The 21657-nt window shown below is 37.3% G+C and overlaps 1 protein-coding gene across 5 annotated transcripts in view; it reads left to right on the plus strand.

Annotated features, from left to right (window-relative positions):
• Positions 1-21657, plus strand: part of GNAL (G protein subunit alpha L) — a 193517-nt gene that overhangs the window by 115490 nt on the left and 56370 nt on the right. For 4 of the 5 annotated variants that reach the window (XM_027676757.1, XM_027676779.1, XM_027676766.1 and 1 more), the window contains exon 5: positions 18150-18247. In XM_027676757.1, coding sequence (XP_027532558.1) covers positions 18150-18247 — 98 coding nt within the window. Of the gene's footprint in view, positions 1-15074; positions 15287-18149; positions 18248-21657 lie in introns of those variants that run through there. The other variant, XM_027676786.1, reaches the window with a different exon arrangement.

Below are 21657 nucleotides of genomic sequence, written 5' to 3' on the forward strand. Positions count from 1 at the left end.
TCTGTTAAATAACTCATCCATATCATAGGAGCTTTAGAAATATGAGAGAAAATAAATGTTCTGGAAGTTGAAATATGCTGCTGATTTAAAAATTCAGTGCCATTCAACTGTGGAACCTAAACACATTCCTGAGGAGTGTTTAAAAAATTTCTCTTTCCCTAAATGGGGGAATATTACATCTGATATAAACTGAAGTATTGTCATGTTCTTTAGGCAATTTCTCAAAGAGGATGCGTGTGTAGATTTAAATTTTTCCCTGCAATCTGTACTTTAGCTTGGAGGTGGGGAGGGGAGAAAAAAAACGGACCTGGACCAAAACAGTCATTGTAATGAGCAGGTTCACATGGGGTGTTTTTGTCTGTGGTGGAGGATTCACTCAGCTGAAGGCAGATCCTTGTAAGGTTCTTGTTTCTCCATCTGCTGTCCTTGTTGGTGGCTTATCCTCCAGAAGGTAGGGAATCTTTCCCCCACATTGCCTGCCTTGTTTGCTTTTCCTCTTTGTCACCCTTTCCTCAAGAAGCCAGGGAGAAACTTCCCTTTACAGCTTCTACCCCTTTATTAAGGCAAAATCTCTAGTTAGGAAATCTGATCCCCAGCATGTTTCAGTCAGAAAAGCTGATTTGTCTTTGGCAGTAAGTATTTATTTTAGTCCTAGTACACCAGAGTCAAAGTGTTACAATTCTCTTTCATTAGCCTGTTTCCCAGAGTTTCAGTGATTTGGGGAATCTGGCTCAAATATATGTGTGTGTGTGTGTATATATATATATTAAGTTTAATATAAAAAATGTTTCATAAGCAGAACTTGTTTTCCCAAATTGTCTCCAAAACCCCATTATTGCTACATTTGAAACTTTCTTAGGTAGTTTGTTAGGGTTATTGCATGGAATTTTGCAGACAAACTCACATTCACTGGGTATTTCATATTTTTTTCATAATTTATGTAGCTATAATTGCTTTTTTTAATTTGCATTTTAGTCATCTTGGGATAAATTCAGATGTTGAGGTCTAGTAATCCAGTGTAGCTGTGATGGGAAACCCTGTCAGTGTGCAGGTCACTCCCTATTGAAAAGCCAAAGTGTTTGTGCTTTGGTTGATTTTTGGGTGTGGGAAGCACTCATTTTGGGTGGTTCGTTCGTTTTAGAAACATATGCATTTTGCAAGAAGAATTCAGAGCTTAGTTTGTCAGTGACAAGGGACGTGGCAGAAATATTCTCAGTTCGTATTTTTACTATTCTAGAGTTGCAAAAAATAACATCTAGCCATATACTTAACCTACTCATGTCTGTTATGCCAACACGGACTTGTATTTTCTGTCCAAAGCCTTATCCAGCTCTTCAGTCCAAATCACCTCCATGGACAGGTGTTTCCAGTAGTGTACTGTACTTCTGGCAATGTAATTTGCTTATTACAGTGTTGTTTACATTAAATACTGCAATAGGAATGTTAGAAAAAAATAATTAAAAAAAAATCCTAACAATGGTACGGCAGATTCATAGAGTGCATGGTTCTAAACTGTTCAGAAAATGAAAAAGTAAGATGAAGCACTGGAACAGATTGCCCCAAATGTTTAATAGTTTTCAGCTAACAGATGGAATAGTTAATAAAGTGGATAGCAATCCACTGGTTTTCCCGCTTTTTATAATTTATGTGGTGATCCACAGAACACTAAGACTGCTTATTTTTAAAAATCATTTATAAACTAAAGTCTCAAAGACACAGAAAGTGTCTTTTCTTGAAGAAAAGGCAAGATCACGCTGTATTTCTTTCAGCAAAGAATTAAGGTATATGCTGGCAAAGATGCATTCGGAGTCCATTACACACTTGCCCTATCTCTGAATGATGCAAGCAAGATATATAATCCCAGATAAATTTAACCATCTGAAAAGTGAGTGCAATGATTTTGTTTAGAGCTGTGACATGCTTCAGTTGCAGCTGAAGTACTTTGTGACCTGTGCTTGAGTCATTTTGGAAGTACTCGAGTTTTTCTTACTGTTTATACTTAGAAAGAGCTATGGAAAACACTTGTTTTCCATGGGATAACAGTGTTAAAGGTTTTGACTCTAAATCACGTAAAACGTAGTCTGTTCATATGCATCAACTTGTAATTTACTTGGGCACTGTCAGTGCCCAGAGAAAGCTTGGATACTCCATGCCTCTGCTGTCCCCATCTCTTTCCTGCTTCTCACACTGCCTCCAGCTGGGCTCCCTCCCCAAGACTGAGGCAGGTGACGAGGGTGTCATGCAGATTGCTGCCTTTCGTGGGCAGTGGCTCTTGGAAAGGGTGGGGAGAGTGACCATTTTCAGGGAACTCCTCCATGTGGGGAGTGGGCAATTTCCAGGGAAATCCAGGAGTGGCCTCTGTCATCTTCTGGTTTGGGTATCCCAGTGGTTTGGCATGACAGCGTAGGAGCCCTGGGTTAGTCAAGAGGTGGCTGGTTTGTTTTACAAGCCATTAGGGAAAAGTCAGTGCATCCACAAATAAAGTGCATACTTTTCTTCGAAGACTTTTTAAGTTGTTACTGCTGACACTAAATATTCTGGCTGCGGAAGAACAGTTTGAATGTTGATATGCAAATATGCATGTGCTAACTTTAAAAAATATGTTTTTTTCTGATTTTTATTAAGGTCTGAGATGAGTAGCAAAATAAAAAAGGGAAACATTTTCAGATTTCAATGCTTTGTTGTATCTGTTGGCTTAATGTTTTAACTAAAAAACTCCAAGATGAATGTGTCTATGTCTATGTTTTATGACGTAATCTGATGATGCAGTCATACAGTAGCTGTTTTTTCTGAGGTATGTTAGATAATCTGTAGTTTTCTAACTTTGTTCCTGAAAATTTTCTTTTTAATTTTGCTAAGAACATTGTGAGCAGATAGTGTTAGTTGCTACGTACGAATGCAATGTGCTATAGCAGTAAATTACATTTGGAAGTTGCTAATGTGACTGTAAATCCAAAACCAAAAAATTTCCAAGTCAGAAGGTTGACTCTGCATTTTAGAATGTACCAGATTTATACTGCACTAGTGGAGAATAATTTTATATATACAGAAGGATGTTTTAATTGTTCTAAAAGTTACAATAAAATACATAGTTCAATAGCATTTAAAAATCAGTAACTGTGGATTATGTTTGCAAAGAGATCTATTTTAAGGACTAAAATTTAACAAGGACCAATTGTTTTTATATGTGAATATGTAAAAACAGCACATAAATATAAAATAAAAATGGCAAGATGTAGTACTGATGAGGGAGCTTGATAAATGTCACCATTTCACAAAAAAGTTTTAATAACCATCTTGTTATAGTCACAGGGAGCATAATATATGAAAATGTGATGCCAATTGAATTACATCTCGTAAATTAAATTCATATAGTGTATGAACGCACTGTATCTGCATTGATCTATCAAGGTGGCAGAGCTGCGGCCTCTGACCAAAGGCATTTTTCCACCATCGTAATCATGCGTTCTTTTTGAATGATGCAATTTAGCTATCAGAAGCTCACTCCTATGAAGACTTTACATTCACATTAGGTTTTTGCCCTTACACTGCTGCTATTTTGCAGTTATTAATTTCTCGCACACTAATCAAATGTAATTATTCTAGCAAGACTTTGTGATATATAACTTATATCTACCTCTAAGCAAAAAAACCCAAAAGACCAGCAACAACAACAACCCAAACAAACAAAAAGAAGCCAAAACAGTTTACTACTTTGCAATAAAAATTCTATTCATTTGGCTGTTAACTAACAAAAAATATCTGTTTCATTTCAAAGTACGCACTTATTTAATGATATTCCAATATAACTTTTTAGTCCTCTTCTGTTGCAATTTGTTGTCTACAGTATTTTTAGAAACTTAATACTGTTTTCCTTGTGGAAATGTTTAGTTCCCTCAGCTTACCTGAAGTCAGTTGGCAAGAGCCACTTGGCATTTTTGGCGAACTATGTTAAGTCGGTTCAGTTAGCTGTCTTATCTTTGGTATCTATTTTAGAATGAGTCTGTATAATTTATGTAATTGAAGTATGGCAAATACAATAATACATATTCTGGCTGCCTCTTGTTTTACCAAAAAAATCAAAATGTCTCTTGAATCCTGCTAGCCAGTTTACTTCAGTAGAAGCAGATATGTTTATTCTTGTTTATCTTATCACTTGCTTCTAAAGGGAAAACCACTTTTCAGTATTCTCTTGATAATGCATAACTTTTAGTTTGCCAGATCATACCATTAGAAGAATATCTAGTAATGAACCAGATTGTAATTGTGCATCAAGGGACTGTCAGTGTTGACTTGTAATTTAAAAGTGTCTGATAAACAGATATTATCACGGACCAATTACTGACAATAGAACTGTGTTTATTTATGCTATTTGAATATTTCCTTGCACACCTGCATTATATCTTTATGTGTACTGTAGCTATGTGGATCCTGTAGCTGTTGTTAGTCAACTGTTTGCCATTTTGTTTTTACTAAAAACGTAAAAAAAGGTATTCATAGATGTCCACAGCAGTCACCACCAACTCAAGTACAACTGCTGTTGTACTAAAATGCTGTTTAAGAAGCAGCATTTTCTCTACATTTTTAATACTTGTTCAAGAGAGAGCAGCAAGCTGCTCTGCCTGTGTTGAGAGGATAGTTCTGCCAACCCGCTCACCAAGAGCAAATTATGGTAAAAGTCTTGCTTTGCCGGGGATGTCTGAAGTTGCTGATGGCCACTGGAGCCTCGCATAGGAGTTATAGTTTGTGTACTTAAAAAACAAAAGCATCGGAAGGTTCAGATTACCATCAGGGTTCCATTGCACTGTGTGCCTGGGGTTGCAAAAGCAAAATGTCCTCTAACCTTGCAGAGATTTGCTTCAGGTCTGCAGCCTACGTGCGCTCAGTGCACAGTCATTTTGTGTGGGAAACCATCCATCACTGAAGGGTGGTGCCAAATACTCAGCTGTGTGGGTAAACATTAAGAAACTAGAAATTGTACAAATACAGTGCATTGAAGATTCAGTTAATTAAAATACTTGCTTATTCTCTATCAGATTTCAATATCATTTCCTAAAAGTCAATTAATGTGTTAGAGAATTAAACTATATTTTTGTAATGATTCCTGAGCAACAAAAAAGTGTAGTTTATATAGGGGATGTGGATGTCCTTTAGTTTTTAATAGAAAAGTCACAAAACTTTGTTTTGTAGATCATTGTTGTCTTGTGAAGATCACTCTACTCTTTATCCACATTTTATTAGTTTTGTGTAAGGAAACCTGTTGTAAAAGTCAGCACTCTAACAAAAGAATAATAGGGAAAAGGCTTTATTATTTTTAAGTGCAGCATAAATACAGTTTCAAAGTCTGATCCTGTGAAAAGCAAATACTGAAAGCAAAGCTTTTACATTATTTTCCTCATCTTACATACTGAATCTATCGTGAGCTTATCTATATAAATAGCTTAAAAATTTATATCAAATGTTTGTTTAATTAAATTATATTGCATTAAAAATAACCTCAGTCTATAAAAGGTAGATAAGAAAGCCACAGCTTGAAAACAGAAACAAGTCCATGTGAGGAAAGCACTTATGTTTAACCAGATGTGTCATACTCCCAGCATGACAGATCGAAGAACTGGTTGAAGTCTTGAGTTCTCCAAGTCAATACTTTTTTCCTTGAAAATAAAATAGCTTTTCCTTTATATACTTAAAAATTTATTGGTTGCTTTAAATATAAGTATTCTCCAGATATATTGAACTATTTCACAGTGTTAAGGTTTGGACTTGGTACAACTGATAAAGAATTTCACTTCTGGTGTTTACATACATTTTCTGGTTTAACTGCAGAAAAAATCTTTGATGGAAATAATGAAGAAGGCTCTTTCTCTCACCAGTGCATTTCAACTTGGAAAATGAAAAAAGCTGTGGATCAATAAACAATGGATTGATGGGCACATAGAGAGGAAAAGACGTTTGGGTTGTGTTTGTTTGTTTGTTTGTTTGTTTAACTAAAAGTAACTACTGGTGATTTTACTACCTTCAGTTCTCAAAAATGTGTGGTGGTTTAAAGGCTATAGTCCACAATGCAGCTGCTCTTGGTATTGTTCCAGGAGATATTTAAAGAGTCAGAAATAGCCTACATGCACTAGTAGCCCAGCCATCTCTTTCATCCATTCCCAGAAAGCAAGAGATCTGAAAAGATTGTGAAATGGAAATTCCCTAGAAATGTAGAGTGGTTAGAAGATGTTATTTATCCGTTTCATTTTGAAGTCGGTTGGTTGGGTTTTGCAAGAGAAGGCAACAAAAGCCCTTCTCTGAATTGTCTTTGCATTCTTTCAAGGCCTTGCTCACAATTTGCGCATACCTATGAGAGATTTTCTCTCCAGATCAAGTTGAATTAAGTTAGTTCACATTTTTCTTCTGCCAGTTGTAACATCCAGTAGGTAATTTTTATTCATGTACAACCAGTCATCTTGTGTGGAGGCTGCTGATGGCCCTGTGGTGGCTCTATCAGGCTCTACAGCACAAGTAGTATCTGAAGGAAACTGGGAGAGAAGGAGCAGGGAGGCTCCTTGGGGACTTGCCTCAGTTTTTGCAGGTTGGAGGGGTCCAATGTCAATGACTTCAGACTCACTAGTTCTGTGTGTTACTGCAGTAGGCAATGCTGCAGTTGGTGGTGGTTTGATTTTAATTAACTCAAAGAAATGCATTTCCTACCATTTCTGAGATGAGTGAAAGTAATTTCTTTCTGTTTAAGGAGCTCTGGCAATATTTGCCTTTTAAACTGAAGGAATTACCTGGTTTTATTATCTCCCTCAATTCAATTATTTTATCTCATATCCCTGCTTCAACATCATGTATTGAGATTCATTAACAGTTCTTTGGCAGTCACAAGACACTAATCATCTGTTTACAATATTGATCAACAGCTCTCATGTTAGATTACATTTGAAGTGAGAAATGATCCTGCAGCAAATAGTAAATAGAAGACTGGGAAAAAAGGGAAGAAGCTATCTTAGGCTATGTAAAGTAGTTTTTTTCAGGTACTCTGGAAACGTCTGCATCCTAATAAGCTGGGCCCCCTTAAGTGACTTTCAACTCTGAAATTCCAACAGAATTTCCCATCCACAAGTTGTCCATTGTCTCTGGTCATCTATATTCATAAAGACAGATATTTCTATCTCTACAGGTAGAGACTTCTGTTGACTTCTAAGCAGCTTCTGAGTTGTAAGAATATTTATGGGCTAACAAAAAATACTTAGGTTCTGATGTCTTAACAATTTCATTTGTTACTGTATATACATTATTTCCGTATTATACATAATAGGATGTTGTTATCGTAGTTCTTTAAAATCATATACTCTGTGAAGTGAAAATTGAGAACCAAGTATTAGGAATTAAAAATCTTGCTTTTCTCAAGTTGCTAGCTAAATTTCTTCTAAATTGGTCTGAAAAAGTTGATTTCTGGGGCTCATCAGCACTAGCTTCATGGGGACTGGCATTAGAATAATGTTGAAAATTATATGAGTTGTGGCCAAGATTTACTTGTATTTACTAGTATTACTTCTCAGAGCTTTATTAAGACACTTTAGTCTTACTAAATAATAAGATAGAGTAGTTCTACATCCATAAAAGTTGTGAGCACATCTTCAAACTATGGGGTTCCTTTAAAATATATGACTTTCAGATAATCAAAATTACTAGTTCCTGCAGTCATATCCAGTCATTTCCCAGAATAGCTCTAAAAGGCAACAGCTATCAGATAGGAAAGACAAAAAAGTTTTCCCTGTGAAATGCTTATTCATATACATATATCTACACTTGCAGTTGTTAATTTAAAAAAAAAATGTTTGCTGAAACTCAGTTTAGTTTAGCCACAGAGATATAATAAAGACTTGTATTTCCTTTTCCTACTATTATAAATATTTCAGAATTAATAAGGTAGTGTCCTGAAGCTAGTCCAGTTTTTGCACGTGGATAAGGAGAGGGAAAAGTGTCAGAAGGGGAGAGGTAATGTTGAAGAATTTAGATAAAACTTGGGCAGAGGAGTAGGAGACTGAATAGATCTGGCAGCAGAAGGCTGGCTTTTCCATTACTTTGTGATAAAATTATGAGAGTTGCTCAAGTTGTGGATGGTACCTGTTAGAGTCACATGATGTTGCCAGCATTTATTTCTGAATCAGATCTGTAAAAGGAAATGAGAGTTCTCTGTCCTTGCAAACCACTTGTCTGGTAGGAAATCACTCACAAATAATAAAGTGCATATTAGAGCATGAAATAGTTCCTTGATGTATGACCTTCAAAACTGATTTAAGGAAAACAGTTGGAAGCTGTGAGTAGTAGAAACTTTTTGTACTGGAAGAATTACAAGCGGCAGGCTTGTGTTTCTACAGCTCGCTGAATGCTTGTCTTCACTAAGAAACTGTATTTACAGAAGCGGCGGGGGTTCCCTGTGGGCAGGGGCAGGAGAGCTGCCTGGGGACAGGGAAGAGCTGCATCCCTCAGCTTTGTACTCCCCTGGTCTGACTTCTTTGGGGTGTCTCCACCATCTGAGTAATGACAACAGAGACAGGCTTGCAAGAAGGGCTGAGAGCACAGCAGGAGTAAAACTTGAATAGGGGGTCACGTTCTCATCATCAAAAGGTGACAAAATGCACATTTAGCTTTATCTCTTCAAAGCAGCAGGCAAGAATTAATGATTTTCGCTGCTTGGTGAAATAACAATCCACCAGAGGATCTCAATTTTTTTGTCCTGATTTGTGCCAAAGTACATTGTGGCATGGAATAGACAACTGCCTTACTATATAGCTAATAAAAAATGTGATCTAATACATTACTACTTGAGATTTAAAATTATAGGGGATTCAGATCCAGTTCTGCCATATTACAGCATGTAAGTTATTATTATTGGCCTGTGTTTAGGAAATAAAAATCTTAATAATATTTCTTGCCATGAAATGCCTGAAGTTTACCAGTTTATAATAAATGTCTTGCAGCAGTACTTCTCACTTCCCTCACAGTCCCTTCATCAAGGATTGCAGAGTGGTTTGTACATATTCACTGACTGGACGATATATTGACTTAAAATTAAATACAGTGTTCATTGCAGAGGCCCGGGAGTTAAATGACTGCAGAGCCAGTCAAATAATTTGAGAGGTGGTTTTTTTCAAATGAAAAGCTTTATGTACATTCAGAGAGAGATCCTGGCTCTCCAAAACCAAAATAACTTTAAGGAAAAGAGTGTTCTTGAGCTTTGCATCCTCGGCTCAACAGATTTTTTAGGTGCTGTACTAAGTAATTTGCTTAAATTATCTCTCCTACTTTCCTTACTTGAGAGATTGGTGGCCCCCTTAAATAACAGGTAGGCAGCAATGTTCAACGATTTGTGATGGCAGACTGAAACTTGAAGTACACAATTAAAATGGAAACTAGAAGATTGAATCATAGGTTTTTTGTTTTTAGTCTGATAAAAGCTTCATTGTCTAGCTCAGAAAAAAAGCAACTATTTAATAAGTAGCAAAGAAAAAACATGAAACTGTTCTTTGACTTATAATGCATTCTTATCTTCAAAGCCTATCTAAACAACAGGGCTGGCCCCAAAATATTGCAAAAGCACACATTCATTTTTGCTACTATGATCTAAAGAACTTTCAGACCTCTTTTTAGTTCTTGACAGATACGAGTTTGAAGCATGTATAAATGTATTTCTCAGACCTTGCAGATGAGTTCTGTGATCTATGAAAGTTGAACTTGTTGATTCCTTTAAAATAAGATGGCAGATGGAACATGTTTCTAGCAGGCAGAAATAGAACTGCTAAGGCGATCAGGCTAATACCTCAACTGTACACACATCTTGGAAATTTAGTGTAGAGTAAGAGCTTTAAAGTCAAGTCACAGAAATAGTTCAAGAAAGGGATGTAGAATATATCTCTGCTGGTTGCGCTCCTGGTTTTTGAACACTGTCTATGAGCTCCACAACTGATACATTTTGTCTAGCAGTGTCACTCTGTGGGATGTGGTGGCCATGTGAAAATGGTGCTTTTATACATTTATAAATGCTGTTTGTTGCCCCAGCTTCTTTCCTGAAACTTGCAAGTCGGATAAGGTTCTCCTAGGAGGTAATGAACTAATTTTGTTTTCTTGGAAGGCAAGAAGCCCCAACACAAGTTATTTTCTGTGAAGGTGGTATTTACCATCCTCCCATATTCGGTTCTATTGAACCGAGGTTACGCTTAATGCAGACTGATCGTGCTTCAAGGCTGTTGCCTCCATCCTAAAAAAGGCAAAACAAGTCCAATGAACAGGGATATAAGGTAGATCTGGATGTATTATCTTGTAACTCTCTTTGATAGATCCAGAGTTAGGTTTTGGAGGAGGGTTAGAGGCCAAACCGCTGCTGTGCCTATCAGAATGAGTCACTAACTAGCAAAGTAATTGCATTGATTATTTCACACCCACAAATTACAACAGAAAATACTTTGCAGGAGATGGAGGTTGTACTTTTCCTACAGGTTTCTGTATAATTAATCTACCATAAATGGTGGTGCTTTAGAAACATCTGAACCTTACTGTTGAGCATGGTCTTTGCGTGCCAGTTGACCGCTCCTACATGGTTTCAGTGTTTCTCCTGCTGTTGCTTTGGTGCTAATGAAGGTTTTGACGACACTGCTGTTGGAAAAATTCAAGTCACGTATTCTGCTTTTGTTTTTAAATTGTGACTCTGTTTGCCTGTCTTTGTTGAGGGCATTAGGAGTTTGAGCAGCTGCATTTTGTATACCTACAGCAAAACAGCTCCCTTGTTAAGCAGTACATTTCATAAAGGATTAAGAAGGAGAGTTGGCTGAGCCTTAAGGGACACTTTTGACTCATAAACAAGAGGCTGATTATCAAGAGACTGTACTTGTTTGTGGAAGAGGTAACTGAGCAGGCTTTCTTCTCTCTTGGGTGTCTTACCTGGTACTTCACCCCATCATTTCTGCATTAAGTCAATTTAAAAATTTTTTGTTGCTACAGCTTACATTTGCACTCAGTAGATGTTTGGGGACGAAGAGCAATTTTAATAGAAAATTACTTGCTGTGCTTGATACAAGCAAACTAGTAATAATTGGAGTCACTGGGGCAAGTTGTCGCTCACTGTCTCTTGTGGGTTTCTTGTAACTTCAGTTTACAACCACCTCAGTTAAACATTGGGTTAAGATTTGAATTTAAAGTCAGGCTCTCAAAATGAAGATTGTCTATACACTGCCTCTAAATACAAAATTATGTAGGTAGATTTTTAGATTGTTTGGGGTTTTTTTCTATACGTCTTGCATTTCAGAGAAAACGCCAAGCACTGAAAAATAAATACTGTACAAAAAATGGCAATAAAAGGTTATTTGTTTGACTTAAATTCATGTCCCTACTGCCTGCCTGATCTGTTGCATAGTGTAGAAGTACCTTTTGTTATTCTCATGGTTAACCCTGAAGGCCCAGGTATTATTCCCTCAAGTTTATTCCCTCAGTAGGTTTACATGATCACTTTTATTAGGTGTTATTTGTGATATTACTGTACATTTTAAAACAAAAAGTAGATTATTATTCACTACATAGTAAAAAATCTCAGATGTCAGATTATAACATATTGAGTTGCCATGTGTATCTTATAGGAAGATAATATGTGATTGAAAAGCTTCAAGAGATTAAGAGTCTACTAGGTATAGCAGTACTATTCTATTTGGAGATTCAGATGTACTTATATAGGTTAAGCATGATGGTAGTCTGTAGAAATACAGACACTGGGATGTGTCTGTAGTCTCCACAGGGAAAGAGGTTTTTTCCTTTGACCACATTTGTAGCTCACTAAAATTATATTGTTCATTGTGTTTCTAAAACACAGAGATTTTTCTCTGGGTTTGTTTTCCCCTTCATTCTTACAGTTATGTTGTAGAGAAGGTTAAATTTAAAGCAGAACCGAGTCACAACAGCAATATTGGGGAAATGTGTCTGCAATGCCAAATACACAAGTCTTGAATTAATGTGAAAATGAATATCAAAAAAAAATAATCTAATGGATACAGGAGTGGATCTCTTAAATTTAAATTTAAATTGCCCTAATCTTAATTGAGTATCCAAGAACTATTTACAGCGAGAAGACACTGTAGAGGCTTGCAAGAGAATCCTGGAGGCACAAAAGTATGCTTTTGCTTCATCCTTTTAAATTCCAGATTTTACTTGGCCAAAATATAAACTTTTTAAAATTGCCATTCTTCTATTACTTTACAAGGCTGATGCCGCAAAACCCAACAGAACACCAATACGCTAATCAGACTTGTGGCATCTGTCAGCACAGCAGACAGCCCCAGGAGCCACAAAGTTTTCTGGAGCATGAGGGGAAGCTCAGTTGAGCTTCCCTTCTCCAGGGATGCAGTCACTCTGTTCATCCCCTGGGCACCACATGGAAAAGGGCTTCCTCACAGCTCTCCGGGAACTGGAGAAAGTGCTAGGTTAGAGTTGTTCCTCCTAGTGATATCTCCCAGACTATGTTGCCATCCGTCCTCCCCCAGTAAGAGCACAGCATCTTGCTGCTTTCCGTTGCTGCCATGCTTAGTGATTTTGGCTGCAGACTGGATCTGGTTCAGTTTTGACCTCGGATGTGGTTCACAGAAAAGGATGCTTAAAAGGATATTGTTCAGATTGCAGAGTCAAACATCACATTTAGAAAACCCTGCGGGTAGTTTGCTTATATACCCTTAATTTGACTCCATTGGGTGTCACTCTTATGATCATAGAGTGTTCCCCGTTAGTTGTCACCCTTTTATCCCACAAAACTTTTCCATAGTTCAGTGGATGGGAGACAGGGACTGCCTGTATATACATATACATGTACACCCTGCACTATGCATTGGGAAGTACAAGGGGGTACACCCTGTTTGGTAGAGAGGCAATTACTTCCCTTCCTGTATGAATTCTCTGGATCATCTTGCGTTGCAGTTGTCATTGGGAGTTAGGGAGGTGTTAGGTGGGAATTTTTAATGCACTGTGTGATTTACTTTTTGTTTGGTTAAGTACATGAGAGAAGAAGTAGTAACTAAAATTCAGAATAGAAGTGATGACTTCATTTCACACCCACAATGGCAGAACTATAAAAAATGTTTAACGTTTGCTACTTCTTTAAGTGGTTTTCAGGTAATCAGACAGGTTTAATATGTGTTTTAGATGAGAAATTTTCTTAGAGTCCCAAAGCTTAGGAGAATAAGAGCATAAATTTTGGCTTGAGGGATATCAACTTCACATTGATCTAAACTGTTGTTTTCAGGTTTACAATATATTAACAGAAGAAATATGTGGAATAGAAAATACAGTGGAGCCTTCCACATCCCAGTTTCTGGGAGACTGAAAGGTAACATCAGGATAGGTATTAAATGTGTGCTCCATCTGGAAGGAAGATAGAAAGGAATCTTAGTAGAATAAAAATTGTATTCCTGACCTAACACGAACTTTTGTGGTTTGTAAAACAGTTAGATGAAAAGTTGTGCTTCCAAAATACATAAAGATTTGTTCATGAAGATATGTCATTGTTTCATCACCACTAGTATTTATTCCCAATTTAGGCAGCTGAAAAGTGAAATAAGTCCATTTTTTAGCTACTTGAAAATTTTTTGTAGGAGTTATAAGGGGAGGAGGTTTCTAAGGTAACCTACAGATAAATAAGTTTATTTCCAAAATAAGGGAAATTGAATTTCGAGAACATGCTGTAACTTCTAGTAAGATAAAGTTGAAAAACAGGGCCTTGAGACTTAGCTGTAGTACATCTGCATTTGTTACCTGTAGTGTTTTCCTGGAATGCGTTGTATAGGAATACATTCAACCCAGAAATTTTACCTTGGAATAGATGAGTGAAAATATTTTTAAAATGTAGTAAAAGTACAGTTTTGTTTACATCAGTGATATCAGCTCAGGGTTTTCTACATTTATGCAGATCTTAGCTTATTTCATTCTGAAAAGGAAAAAGTAATTATAACTTGCTTATGGCTCTTCATGATTTTTAGATGATATGTGAATATTTATGTATAGCAAAAATTATCTGCTAGTGAGAAAGAAGCTCGGGAATGCGAGGCTGAGGTTTTGGATTGTCTCAGGAAGAGTGGAAAATTTCCAGATAGTTTTATATTAGTAAATATTGGAAATGTTGTGTGTCACATCTTCATTTTGATCAGATCGAAGTATCACATCAAGGTATTCCATGGTGTAGTGATCACTATAAATTCTTAGGTAAATGGTGTGAATTAGTGCATCCAATGTGACAAGTGCCTTTAATTCATGAGACCTGTGACCTGTGAGACCTGAGGCCTTATCATTTACTTCTTTAATGCTCTAATTAAAATACTGCATAAAGAAATACTAGTTGTTTTATTTTAGATGTATATTAATAGGTGCAACTATTTGTATGCCTCTGTCTCTAAGGAAAAGTTTGGGTGAAACAGGTCTGTTTTGTTTATGTTCGTAGGCATGTCATGAATGTAGGTGTTTTTCTGCTTTCAGGCATAGTACATTATTCCTGGTTCTCTTCAGTATACTAAATATTTTTAGTAGATTTTGGTGACTTTGTTCCAGTAGAGGTCAGCTGCATCTGCTTGCAAATATAGAGCATCACATTACCAGAATGATTTACTGTGTCCCTGATTTCTCCTGTCCCAGTTGAGGTTTCCTAAAGGACCTGACGCATGACTTCTAAGAACTTCTGAAAAGCTGCTTTCCAGAAGTCATGCCTTTAAGAAAATCTTAGTTTGGCCATCTCAGAATGTAAGCTACTAAGGTCACACCTTACTCTTAAAAACCTTATTTGTGTTGTCCTGACCTTAAGGTAATGTTTTGAAAAGTTTTAGTCCATCTTCCTTTATCACTTGGAGCAAATCTGAATTCTCTGTCCTTTGAATTACCCTGGCTCTTCCCTCTGACAGGAATTGCCAGCTGTGGGTACCACACTGAGGATACTGTGGCCCCAGAGCAGGTGCTGCAGGGCAGGCAGAGCCCAAAGCCCACACCTTTGCGAGCTCACCAGTGCCTGCTTGCCAACAAGGTGGCCACGTTGTGGCCTTGGCAGGAGGAAGACGTGACAAGCATTGGGGTCTATAGGGATTGAGGAGAGGGGACTGGTTGTTGGAAGGTCTGTCAGGCATAAGGGGGCTTGGTTGCAGAAATTGAAGCTGACATGGTAACTGTTGTCTGGATATTGTCCTGCGATGGAGAGGAGGTTTTAGGGTCCAAACATGTTAGGCACACGTGAGCAGAATCCTCCTCTGTGCTTGGCAATGGGGGCCTTCAGCAGGTGAGCAGAAAAAATACTGATGAACTTACGGCAGATGAGAAGGGGGTTAAAAACAACTGTGAAAAGTTGGGTCGTGGTACTTGGTGTCTTGAAATGAAGCAGGATTTTTTTCTGGAAGGCTTTAGTCACCTGGGAAGGAAGGATCGAGTAGCTGTGTGGGAGGCAATTTGCAGGCAAGTGTACTCCTCTGCAGTAGATCGGTACATTTTAATGAGGTAAGTATATTTGCTCCGTTTTATAGGATTTGCTTTGGACTTGAAGTCTGGAAGTCATTTTAAATAGACTGCTTTGAGATGTAGTGGTCAGGTGGAAATATTTGAAGCATATAATATGGAAACCCTGTATTTACAACGTATTTGTAGGGTCTTAGAAGCTGAGCTGAAAGGATTGCCTCTTTTGCAGAAGATATTTTTAAGAGTACATAAAGCTCATTCAGAGGATGTAAAAACAAAAGTGATGTTAGAAACTACTGTAGCTATGCAACTTTATTTGTTTGCTTATTTACTTACTTACTTTCATTTGCAGCTGGCTCTCAGTCCATCCCACCCTGCAGGAAAGGTTGCCTTCACACTGACATCCTTCTCCTCTTCTCCTCCCCTTCCTGTAGGCTGTGTGGGGCTGAATGGGGCCATTTTTCAGATGTAGGTTCCCCTTAGAGATGGCTTTCCAAGTGGATGGGAATTCTCACCCACTGAAAGGAAGGAGGGGAGGGCAGCGCTCAGGTCCCGCACCTGCAGCAGCGAGTGCCTGTGGGAGGGAGGGCTGAGGTTGTGCATTACTGTGCATGCACCCATCGGAGGGAATGGGGGAGTTGAGTCCTTTTGCCTCAGGACCATGACTCCTATCCAGAGTTCACTCTTTCCATTGAGAAGGCAATGCCTTTCTTTGACCAAAGATGCCAGCAAGATGCATTCAACTGATGCCCTAAATATCAATCAAGCATAAGCTTCAAGTCTGAGAAATGTTCCATGCTTTCTGGTATTTATCATTTTGACTTTTCCAGTTCTTTCTTTTTCTTGTAGTCGTGCTCTCTGTTATGTGTGTCTGCTTTTTCCTCCTTCTTACTTAGTTTGATATCTTGTCCTTTCTTGAGCTTGTTTTTGCTTTCCTTCTGCTGAGAGTTTATAATAGCTGTAGCATAACTTGAAAAGGTGGATCTACAGTGTTTAAAACAATCATTACATAAATCATAAAAATAACAAAGATGAAATAAACGTCCTCACCAAGTGAAGAAATAAATTCCAAGGGCAGTATAAGCATCTGCCGATCTCTAGTGTGACTTCCTCTCTTCTTCCAAGACTTTCTGCAAAGTTTTTTCCCGCCTGCTTTAATATCTTTAACATTTTGAAAACTTCTTAAAGAATGGATTTTTCTCTCTCTCTACATTTCGTACAGTAAAGCTGAAAAAAAAAGAAAAGGCATTTCTAGGGTTATTCAGGACCTCCGTAGCTATGTTCAAAGCCTTACTAAATATTCTGTACTAGTTTGTTCTGAAAATCTTGTGTTTTGTCTCTTCCTGAAAATGTCACCAGCAGGTCACAGGCAGTTGCTGATGAGCAAAATGTCACCTTTTGGGACACCTCACAGGGTGGCATGCAAGGTTGGGAAACCCATACAGAGTAAAAGTGAACTCACGGTACTTCCCAAGATCTTTCACTATGAGCTTTGTCTTTTGAGAGAAATTTTTAATCCTGAAAAGATGTGGGGAGAGACTGGCAAGCAGTTTCAGAAAGTTTCAGAATTCAGATGTTATGCAAAACTTTGACAGGATCATGAAATGAATAGTGGTATTACGGCCATTTTACACAGAGCCAAATTGAACTGTGGAAAAGCAATTTGTTAGGTTTCACAAATTTGTGACTAACCAAAGGGCTCTGGTGATTTATTGAAAGTGTTGAGGTGTTAAGAAAACAACTTCTGTGTTTGAGTTGACGTATTACTTTAACAATTTGGTTTGAGGGAGGAAAGAGTCATATTATAAAGGAAATATTAATTTATCTAACCATCCTTCATTTCGTTTTAGAACGATGTAACTGGAAAGACTCAGTTACGGTTTCACTTACCAGTAATGATATAACATAAAATGGACTCCCACCTTTAAAGCAAGCTGGGTCATTGAATCTCTGGGGCTGGGGCTGGAGGAACGAAGGAGCTGGGCAGGTGGGGTTGGACCTACCTCTCTGCCTGTGTGCATTTTATTCAACAGAGCTATGGCTTCACCGTCACTGAGGATGGCTTTGATTCCTCTTTCAAATAATTCTGAAATAAGCTTGCTGGCAGATATTTCTGGATTGGGTTGCCTGGGATAGCTGCTAGGAAAAGCACATTGTGCCAGGCAGCTGTTTGGAGAAAGTGGTGTTGAGCAAAGACTCTGAAAGTCTTGCAATCAAATTATTATATTGCATGAGAAAATACCAAGTAGTGGAAAGTTGTGTTTTTCAGGAAAAATTGCACAATCTTTTTAAAGTTACAACTGACTCTTTCTCTAGGAAGGTAATGTTTATAAGATGAGCAGGTTTTTGCCTCACTTTTATGCCTTTTGCATGACAGAAACATAAATTCTGTTAAAAATTAAGTGAACGTGCTTCTAGGTAGCTTTTGTACTTACAGTAAATTTTATATATGAACTGACGTGAATTTTGAAGGCAGTCTTCATTATATATCATGTACTGGAAACTCAGCAGCCATTGTTTGGTATATTTTATTGCAATTTTGCTAATAAATGCTGATGCCTTTTCTTCTGTAAGGATGTAATCTATCATTCTGCAAAAATATAAAGCATGAAGGTTGGGGGAACACATGTAGATTGGGGATCGAAAAAGTGGAGAGTTGTTCTCTTATTTGTTGCATTTCTAATTTTCAGGAATTCTTTGAACATGCAAAAAAGCTCTGGGATGATGAAGGTGTAAAGGCATGCTTCGAGAGGTCAAATGAATATCAGCTGATTGACTGTGCACAGTAGTAAGTATTTCCTTTTATAAAATTTATAAGCAAGAATGTGATCACCTGTAACAAGTTAGAAAATACATTTGTATCAGCGAGATTCTGGAGTTTTGCAATGCAGCAGTCAACGTTTTCATTCTCTGTATAAGCAGAGCATGTGTAGCAAAAGTAATTGTTTCACCATAGTTTGCCATTATTATACAACTAAATATGCTGCCTCAAATATTTCACAGCTACTATAGATGAGTATGAAAAATCAAAATACTTTAAGTATCTTTATTCCACTCAAAATAAATTTATATAAAATAATTTCAGTTGAAACTGTTAAGTTTAGAAAATGTAGAGCCAATCTAAGGAAAACACGTTTAAAATTCTTAGACCCAGACAGTGCTGAAATTGCTCTGTCTTTTCACATTCCATTAGAACCTCTGATATTTTTATGTAGCCAGATGCATACGTGCACTACTAATATATTTTCTAGGAGGAAAAAAATATAAGCAGTATTTCATTAAAGATGGTAGTGCATTTGGTATTCTGTCCTTCACATACATCAGGTGAAGCGGTGCATGTGTGTGTAACACAGTCAAAATCTGTAAACAGCTTCAATCTGGTCAGAAATGTTCTGACAAGAGATATGTAGTAGATTGTGAAGGTGCAAATCATAAATACATAGTACATTGATGAAAACGTATTAATCAAAAAGAGTATATTAACATCACAGGGCTACAAACTCAGCTGTCCTCAGTAGCAACATAAGTCTGAATTAGACTTTGACTAAAAATATACATTTCATGTGAACTGCTATTGCAAAAATACATACTTTTACAGTTGCTATGTGATTTTGGCTTTTCAGAGAACACACTCGAGTGTGTTATGATTTGTCTAATTGGCAGTATGGTCAGCAGCAATGCCACAGGTCTGTTCTAGCACTCAGTGTTTTGCTTTTCTGTTCTCTCTGCTCTTGGTGCTGAGCCTGAAGCAGAGGAAATGGTCCATGTCACTAAAGGACTTGTAGCGCTTCTGTCACAGTGGAGAATGTCGGTGTTGCGGGTCATAGTTTATTTTCCCTCTTTCCAGACCATTTTTGGGAAAAAATGATTCATCAGCACATGGAAGTGAGGGAAAATTAAGTATGTGCATGAAGGAACTCATTTGACCTCAGTGGACTGAATTTACCAAAACTTGGGCATTTGCTCACAGACTGAAGTGGCTAGAAGTTGAAACTCTGGTTGTACACAGATAAAATTAGACAGTTGTCCTAAAATGTGATCAGTGTGTTTCCCCTCTGCCCTCACCCACCACCACCACCATCATACAGATCTGAGCTGTGCTTGCTGAAAAGTGCAGACTGACTGTTTTATGATATCTATTAATACACTAAAATAAGACATCAGACCAAGGAAATAAAGTAATGACACATATTTAAAATAAATTAACGTAAAACTTACTTCACTGATCAGTAACAGTCAATGTGTCTCCCAATCCTGCTTTGTAAAATGGTGCTGAAAGGATCAGAAAAAACAAGGAAGACACTGAATTACAGCAATAATGGTAGTGTGATTTTCCTTAAAAAAAAAATTATGCCTCTTTACAGTCTTTGACAAGGAGAATGTTAAATCTCATGTTATGTCCAAAACCAAAACAGAAATGGGGATAAAAAAATATATCTAGGATTAAGTCCACTGTCCTGAAACATAAAACTGAATCCTACTACCTTTTTTCCTAGAAGGCTAGGGGAAGTTTATTAGGGCTTTTTTCTATGTCTCTTACCTCCGCGTCTTCCACTGTCTTGATTTTGGTTTATTCTGAGATTATTTTTTATAATAGTAAATACAATCTTTGCATAATTCTTCATGTTCAAGTCCCTTTATGAAGTAGCATTTGATACTTAAATATTCCTTGAGTGAATCTGTGCTTTTCATTTCATGATTTACCTGAAAATGTAACAGCTAAGTGACTTACCAATGTTTGCACGCTTTCAATCTTAGAGCAGACACTTGAAACTCAGGAACAAGCTGTGTCATTGATCTGATTAAACAGCCTTTTCCTCACAGGTATTGATGATTTAAAACAGTCAAGTGTCCTCTTAACAGAAAGATAGTTGCTAAAAATACACCCTACTTTTATCTGCCCCTCCATCATTCCTTGAAAATAAATATGACACTAATAGAGTCAATGAAAAGGAGTTTTAAAAGTTGCTGTGTCTTTGCTGCATATATGTTTTATATACTGCACAACAACAGTAGTTGCTTTACCCAGAAGAACATTTCTGTGCTAGCATTGGATGAACCTTTTTCAGGTTTGTGGGGTCACATCCATCTAATAGCTGGCAGAGTTTGTGAGGCTGGATTAGAAACACAGTTCTGATACCTACTTACAAATTCTTTTGTGCACTTAGAAAATACTGAGGGTGAGGGTGCTGTCTTTGTGGCTCAGCAGGAGCTCGTGGCTTTTCTCTCACAACCTTTCTATGGTCATCTTTAACTGGTAAAGGAGGAAAGAGGAGTGTAATGCTGATACAGATGCTTACTGTGGGATTTTGAAACATTGCCATTACACTGGCCTTAGGAGAAAGCATCCCACGCCATCAGCTAAATCCTAATCTTTTACTTGGTAGTGAAGGAAGAACACTGTCAGTAGGTCGCCACTTATTTCTCTGCTTAAAAAAAAAACAAAGCAAACCCCAAAAAATCCCAACATGTGTTAAAAAATCATTGGACTACAAGTTGGGTGGCTGACTAAAATATTAAAAAGCATTATTAGCAAATTATAATGTCAGCAGCCAAACTTGCTGACTGTTAAATGAGTTACAAATACAGTGTATTTTGGAATAGTTTAATTTGGCTACGGTACAGAGCTTCTGTATTTTTAAAACTTAAACTAATTTTCTTTATTACTGTGGGAGAAATATTTTGCTGGAATCAGAGGTAGTAGAAAGACACAGAGGCAAATGTTTTATTTACATTATGCCTGAAAGTTGATTTTCCTTGACCTTCAGTGCCCTTTTAAATTACTAGGGCACTGTTCCTTCACAGGAATGAGAATGAGGGCCTGCTTGTCAGATCATTTTAATATTCTTAAATGAGTCTCCGTGTATCTGCACTTCTTTCATTGTTAAGGAATACGTTTAGTGCACACATCATGTTGGTGCGTCATGTGATAATTGTAATAAATACGAATCTGTGACCAAGCCAGGGGCCAGCAAAGATCAGAATTGTTCTTTATCACTAGCTACAAAGACATTTATGTAACTCTTGGAGGGGGAAGTATTGCATGGCTATCAAACATCTTATTGCCTTAATGACCTTCATATATTTCTTCAAGATTAATATCAAAAAGCTGACAGGTTATTGTTTTCTCTGTCTTCTGGTTTAATATTTCTTTCAAGTTACATTTCAAGTTTAATCTCAAAAAGTGATACTTAATTT

The sequence above is a fragment of the Neopelma chrysocephalum genome, unplaced genomic scaffold (assembly GCF_003984885.1).
Source record: "Neopelma chrysocephalum unplaced genomic scaffold, ASM398488v2 Primary Assembly neopelma1_22, whole genome shotgun sequence".
In the NCBI taxonomy this organism is placed as follows: Eukaryota; Metazoa; Chordata; class Aves; order Passeriformes; family Pipridae; genus Neopelma; species Neopelma chrysocephalum.